Source organism: Alligator mississippiensis, chromosome 13, assembly GCF_030867095.1.
Source record: "Alligator mississippiensis isolate rAllMis1 chromosome 13, rAllMis1, whole genome shotgun sequence".
NCBI classification, from domain to species: Eukaryota; Metazoa; Chordata; order Crocodylia; family Alligatoridae; genus Alligator; species Alligator mississippiensis.
Genome location: NC_081836.1, coordinates 35,738,082 through 35,744,998, shown reverse-complemented (window position 1 = coordinate 35,744,998; position 6,917 = coordinate 35,738,082). Strand labels below are relative to the sequence as shown.

Here is a 6,917-nt window from a genome sequence, read left to right as displayed (position 1 = left end):
GAACTGTCAGTGGGCACACCTACATGTGCCCCTATGGCGCCATTGTTACTGTGCCATCATTTGGTACTTCCTTTTAGAAGTACAGCCTGCGACAGTAACAGCCCATACTGCCCTGTGCCAGCGGCACATGGTTATTTTGGCTGCTACGTCGCTGTAGCAATGTGCTATAACAAGGGAGCATATTGCTATGGCACTGTAGCGGCAGCATCATGGTTTTTTGTCCATGGACTACAGTGATGTAGCATCACGTGTAGACGAGCCGAGTTAGATGGGGATTTCCAAAGTAGCATACAATCCGATGACACACACTTTAGTGCTCATGCTTTCTCACTTCTCAATAGAAGGTGATGTGGAGTAGAATTTAATTTTGCCAGCAACAATCTCCCCAAAACTGGGAGGAAAAGTTAAATTGCCTTAGTCTGCTGCCTTGGCATTGTTATAAACCAGGAACCTGAAGATGCCAGCTTGAGCAGCCTTCTCTGAAAAGTTCCTCAGATTTTATATTTCAGGCTGATGCACTGGGGAAGAGTGGGTCTGTCTAAGAAGAGACAGCTGCTTTCCCTGTCCACAACAGCAAATCCTGATGAGTGATCAGACATTTCCCTAATCAAAGATTCTAGAAGTCGTCACTAGAGCCCATGGTACATTGTTCTACTTTTAGTAGAAGTTAATCAGTTAGAAATGGATCTCTGGAGGAGATAAGTCTCAAGTCTTACATTTGTGCTAGCGATTCTTCTATTTTCTCCACTAACCTTTTGTAATGATTCTATAATGATGTTTTGATGCAAAATTGTTGCTTGGACAACTATGTATTTTTGATTTTCTTATTTTCTTGCAGACCTTAGCTTCTTTCAGCTAAAAATTTTACATCTAATTACACGGTGGTGATGCTGAATTTAAATCTGCTTTTCCTTGTACATGTTCACTTATGCCATTTATGGCCCAGTCCTACATAAGCCAAAGGTCTGTGGCTCAAGCTCTTCATTACTGTGGTATTTACCTAGGCACAAAGCTGGCAAAGACTTACACATGTGCTATTAGTCAGGCACACAAATAATTCCTCTGACCTAATGTGAAGTGTATGTACAAATCTTTGTAGGCCTGGGGTCTTTGACTGCGTATTTAAATACTGTGTGCTGCATGGGCCCAAATAGCACAAAGTGGAGCTCCTGTATAGCACAAAGCTCCCAATCTGGAGTTAGTCTGAAAAAAACAAACTCTAAATCAGCTTGAAGGTGTACTTTGAAAGCCACTTACCTAACCATCCCTGCCAAGGCACACTATTCCAAGACTGGACCTGAGTCCTCCTTACCCCACTGTGAAAACAGGGAAGAAATGCAACTACCTATTTCACAAGTTGGAGAAACTTGCTTTAGGGCTGGAACAATGACTTTTTATGAAACACTGGAAGGAAACTAAATAAAATAATGGATTTTTTTTTCACAAAACAAAAATGCATGCTTTCCTATTTTTAACCCTTTCTGTGATGAAAAGGAGAAAGCCAGATAGAAAAGCTAAAACAGCTAAGCAAAAACCAGTAAAAATTAGAGCAGCTAAAGCTTGAATGAGATACTCCAGCCATTTTTTTTTACTTTGGCCTCCTTTACTTCCCATTTTTTCACTGGGAAAAGAATGCAGGTGTTTATGAACAGGGACACATTTGAGAGTATAAAGCGGTTTGTGCATCTCTAGTATGCAGGCACAAACGAGAGAGCTGATAACTTTTCTGCTTTTTACTATATATTTTACATGGTAATTTAGGAGGAATGCTGAGAACCCAATAGAATATATCCATAAATACCTTGGTGTGCTATGGGGTGACAGTGTTTGTGGATGTTGAAGGTCATTATATATAAGTAAGAACTCTCCCTTCTGAAAAGCAGTGTTCTCCTTGTTTATCCTGCTTCACAGTCCATATCTCAGATTTATGATAGTCTGTTGCCATGGAATAAATAACAATGTCACAAATTCTGCCCTGTGTCTGCACAACAGGAGCATGTCGAATGCAGGTTTGACACATTATGCAAATAAGCATTCTGATTTAATGACCAATGCACTACCTGCAACTCCCCACTACCTACTTTGAACATTTGCAATTAATTCCATGCAGCAAGAAAACATACTGCATATTTTTCAACAGTTAAGTTACCCCATAGGAAACCTCCAGTGGAGATGCTCTACACTGGTTTAAGAATGAACTTGCCTGGACTCACTTCACTTTGATATCTAGTGCTGTCTGGCTCTCTTCACTGGGTTTTGAATCTGACCCATAAATTGTGGGGGGAGGAGGTGGCAGAAGCCTGGCTTATGTGTGGTCACAAAAAGCATGCATCTGTGTTGCGTGGATTGATGTGTTTGGTCTTCAGAAGCATGAACGGTGCGTGCCCCCAGTGGCTGGGTGGGGCATGGTGGCGGTGGGAGCATGGCAGTGGCAGTGGGAGCCCAGTGGCTGTGACTGGGGAGCTCCCACAGATACCACCAGCACTGTCGGTGGTGAGGGGGGAGGGGTGACAAGCGCTGACCAGGGGTCGGCGACCACCTTCAGGCACTGCCAGCGGTGGTGGCAGCAGCCCGTGGGGATTTCTGAGCACCTGCAGACGCCACTGGCGGTGTTGGCAGCAGGGTGGCGAGCAGTGACCGCCCACAGGCGCCGCCCACAATGTCGGCAGTGGCTTTTTGAAGGGGGTGCACCACCACACTCAGGGGGTGCATGTGCACCCGTGTGCACCCTCTATGTGTCGCCCCTTTGCAGAAGTCCAGAGGATACACAGCAACGCATCCCTATCTCTCTCACTTCTGAGAACAGATCTTTTCACCCCCCCCCCCCCTCATTAGGTATAAAGACTAAGCAGGATACAGTGCAACAATGATTCATGGAACCAGCCTGCAGACAAGGCCGGCGATGCTCACTGAGTCTTACTGGGCTTGTCCCTGCACCTTTTGGTCTACTGGCAGGGATCATTTGGATAGAATTGCTACCCAAATGTGTTCAGTATTTAATTGATATACATGGCTGTGCATAAGCATGCCTCTAACTGGTGCTTCATTCTTGAGGTTACATCTACAATTGATTTTTAATTTTTTTTACACTTTTCATTACTGAACATGATCTAGACTGTAATAATGTCAGGGATGGTAATCAGGCAGGCCAGCCCTGGGCCCAGTGCTGTCAGGGACACCGATCAGGCCAGCCTGAGCACGTAGGACAGCAGCTATACCTGCACTTAGGACCCCAGCTAATGAACTCTGCCCCAGTTTAGGAGCAGCCAGCATCCTGGTTGTGTGCTGGGAGCACCACTGTTCCATTCAGAAGGAGCTGGGGTCCTGGGTCTGCAGGCCAGGCAGCAGATCTGCTGTGACAAGCCTCCTGGGTCCTGACTCTGGTTTTGGGCTTATTTCTGGACTTTGGTTCTGTGGTTCTGTTTCCTGGCTCCTGGCCCTAGTCTGGCTCTGCTTTTGGACTTCTCCCTGTAGACTGACCCTTAGAACTGGCACTTGGCATCTGACTCCCAGTTCCTGACCCTGGACTGTGTTGCAGACTTGGCTTCTAGATCTCCCTCTGGCTTTGATACATGGCTCCTGCCCTTTGACCCACCCCCAGGCCCTGCTTTCCCTTGGTGGCCTAACCATTAGGATAGATAGCCTACATCCCAGACCCTTACAAATAATGGATACTACTAGATGCCCTCGGGGAAGGGGGCAATGCTCGTGTGTCAGAAATCAGCACATTGTGGCCACACATACAGCATCTGCTCTCTCCACAAACTCAGCTGTTGCAGCATGCAGTCCGCTGTGAAAGTTTCCTGCTGGAAATGGAGGAGACTGATTTGATGCACAGCAGAGAAAGCCCGGGCAGAACCTGACAAGGGCAGCTCCTGGGCTTCTGCTTGTACCCGAATGCACCCGCTCCCGCAGCACAGGCTCCCACGAGGCCCAGACTAGGTGGAGGCGCCCTGGGAACAGCTCTGCACAGCATGGAGCTCAGCTCCACGCTGGCATTGGGGCTGAGGGGCAGGGCCAGACACAGGCATGGGCAAACCAGGTGGCCGCCCTGGCCCAAACACAAAGGGGGCCTGAAAATAGTAATTTAAAAAGTATTATTATTATCTCTGGTGAAGGGGGCCCCGATACTAAAAATTTGCCCAGGGCCACCAGGGGTCTAGGTATGGTCCTGCTGAGGGGCCTGCGCCAGGCACAGCGTGTAGGGTTGCCAACTCTCTCATTCCAGGTTTCATCTCATGCCCTAATGACATTAGTGACTAGTCTACTGTCCTCAGCAGACTTTACGTCACGACAGCAAGGGCACGTTTACATTTTAACAACCCACTGCTCTACTGTATAAATTGGATTTTACATTTAATATTTATTTGGATAGATGCCCTGTCATTCATCTCCCCGGTGACTCTCAGCCGTCTGCTGGAGATTTAGGTCCAATTCCTGGAGACTCCAGGGCAATCCTGCAGGGCTGGCACCCCCGGGCACCTGCTGCCGCTCTACCCCGCGCCGCTGCCTCCGGGAACTGGGCGGAGACGGACTCAGCGGCAAGAGCCCCGGGGGCCCGGGCCGGGGAGACCCGCCCGCCCCGCCCAGCTGCGCGCCCGGCCCCGGAGCTGAGCTGCAGCCTCCAGGCGGCTCCGCCGAGGGGAGCGGGGAGCCCGCAGCAGCACGTGGAGCCGGGCGCTGAGCGGCGCGGTCCGGCCGCGGGAGGCGGCGGCGGGGCGGCGCGCGGCAGCATGCGGCTGAGGCTGAGCGCGCTGGCGCTGCTGGCGGCCCTGGCGGGCGTGCTCAGCTTCGTGCTGCTGGTGGTGGCCATCGGCACCGACTTCTGGTACGTGATCGACGCCTCCCGGCTGGAGCGGGCCCGCAACTCCTCGGAGGCGCTCAGCTCGCACTCGGGGCTCTGGCGCACCTGCAGCTGTGAGTACGGCCCGGCTCCGGGCTGCCCCCGCCCCTGCCCCGGCCCCTCCAGGCTCTGGGGACGCCGCGTCTGTGGCGGGTCCCACCTCGGGCGCCGCACAAGTTACTTCCCTGGAGTAAGCGGCTGTGAGCGCGGGACAGGCACCGGCGCGACCCGACCGGCTTCACGTTACACAGATCGGGAGGAAAACCTTGCGCTCAGCCTCCAACCAGCCCAAGGCACAGAGACTCCCAGCCCCTGGGAAGAGGCTGCACTAGGCGCAGCCCCTGTGCTGTCCCCCTTTTCATCTCATGCCTGGGAACGGCCCCCGGCATTAATTCCAGCTAAGATTTCCCAGTCAGAAGCAGTGGCCGGTCCCAGTCCGGACAGGGCAAAGACAGACATTGCCCCTTTTGTGAAGTAGCCTGCGTGTGGGATTCTCAAATTTGCCCCAAACTGTGCTGTCCGGTCTAATCCTGCCCCTGCTGACTGGTGGCATTGAGCCAGCAGAGAGAAGCCGGTGACCAAGCAGTGGGACAAATGCTTCTCCACTCACAACTCCTCAGAGCAAGGGGAGAAGGCAGGAGGAGCAGTATGTGAAGGCTGAGGGGAGAAGGCTTTTGGAAGTAGTTGTTTTCATTAGTAAATTAACCTATTTAAAACTCTTTCTTTCTTCTCTCTCAGTTAGGAGCAAATGTTTCCCTTTGACAAATCCCTTCTGGCATGAGAACGCAAACCTCACAGCCTCACACAAACAGCTTCTCCGTGAGTAAATTGTATATCATTTCTGTACCTTCATCCCTTCTCCACCACTTGCCCAGTCATGTCATTGGGGAACAAATGCAGGTCCTTTTCCTGGGACAGACCGTGTAGACCCGTGGTTCTATACCCTTAGGAGTATATGATCATTGCTTGGGCATGCAGGGATGAAGTCAGGAAGGCTAAATTGCAATTGGAGTTGCAGGTAGCAAGGGGTGTGACGAATAACAAGAAAGGCTTCTGCAAGTACAGTATGTCGATAGCAAGAGGAGGATCAGGGAAAGCGTGGGTCCCTTATTGAATGGGGGAGGCAACCTTGTGACAGAAGATGCAAAAAATGCCGAAGTACTCAATGCCTTTTTCACCTCAGTCTTCATAGGCAAGGTCAGCTCCCAGACTAGTGCACTGGGCAGCACAGTTTGGGGAGAAGGTGAGCGGCCAGCAGAAAGAACAGGTTAGGGACGATTTAGAAAAGCTGGACCTATACAAGTCCATGGGGCTGAAAGGGATGCACTTGAGGGTGCTGAGAGAGTTGGCCAATGTGACTGCAGAGCCACTGCCTGTCATCTTGAAAACTCATGGTTATCAGGAGAGGTCCCGGACGATTGGAAAAGGGCAAACATAGTGCCCATGTTTAAGAAAGGGCAAAAGGAGAATCGACAAACTACAGACCAGTCAGCCTCCCTTCAGTCCCTGGAAAAATCATAGAGCAGATCCTCAGTGAATCCATTTTTAAGCACTTGGAGGAGAAGAAGGTGATTAGGAGCAGTCATCACAGATTCACCAAGGGCAAGTCATGACTGACCAACCTGATTGTCTTCTATGACTGGCTCTGTGGATGCAAGAAGACCAGAGGATGTGCTATACCTTGTTTTTAGCAAGGCTTTTGATACGGTCTCCCACAACATTCTCCCAGGCAAGCTAAGGAAGTGTGGGCTGGATGAATGGACTGTAAGGTGGATAGAAAACTGGCTGGAGCATCAGATTCAGAGGCTAGATCTCATAGAATGGAACTGAAGGCCTCAGTCCTAGGAAGCAAATGCTGGCATGCTTACATCCATTTTTAAAGCTACATAGACACATAATTCCTCAGCAGGAATACTTTTCTACATCAGCCCCTAAGGTTGCTCCAGTGTAATCAGGAACACAAACTTCATAATTAGAGAAACAGGTGAGAAAATTATGAGGATTATTATAGACACCAATATAATTAAAGATACATACCAGACCATGCAGACTACTATTTACTTCTGTTATTTAG

At 50.1% G+C, this 6,917-nt stretch overlaps 1 protein-coding gene across 1 annotated transcript in view; it reads left to right on the top strand.

Annotated features, from left to right (window-relative positions):
- The first annotated feature begins 4,710 nt into the window (after positions 1–4,710).
- TMEM114 (transmembrane protein 114) overlaps positions 4,711–6,917 on the top strand; it is a 40,307-nt gene continuing 38,100 nt past the window's right edge. The window contains exons 1-2 of the mRNA XM_019494640.2: positions 4,711–4,917; positions 5,582–5,662. Of these exons, the coding sequence (XP_019350185.1) occupies positions 4,734–4,917; positions 5,582–5,662 (265 nt within the window). The 5' untranslated portion in view covers positions 4,711–4,733. The remainder of the gene's footprint in view (positions 4,918–5,581; positions 5,663–6,917) is intronic.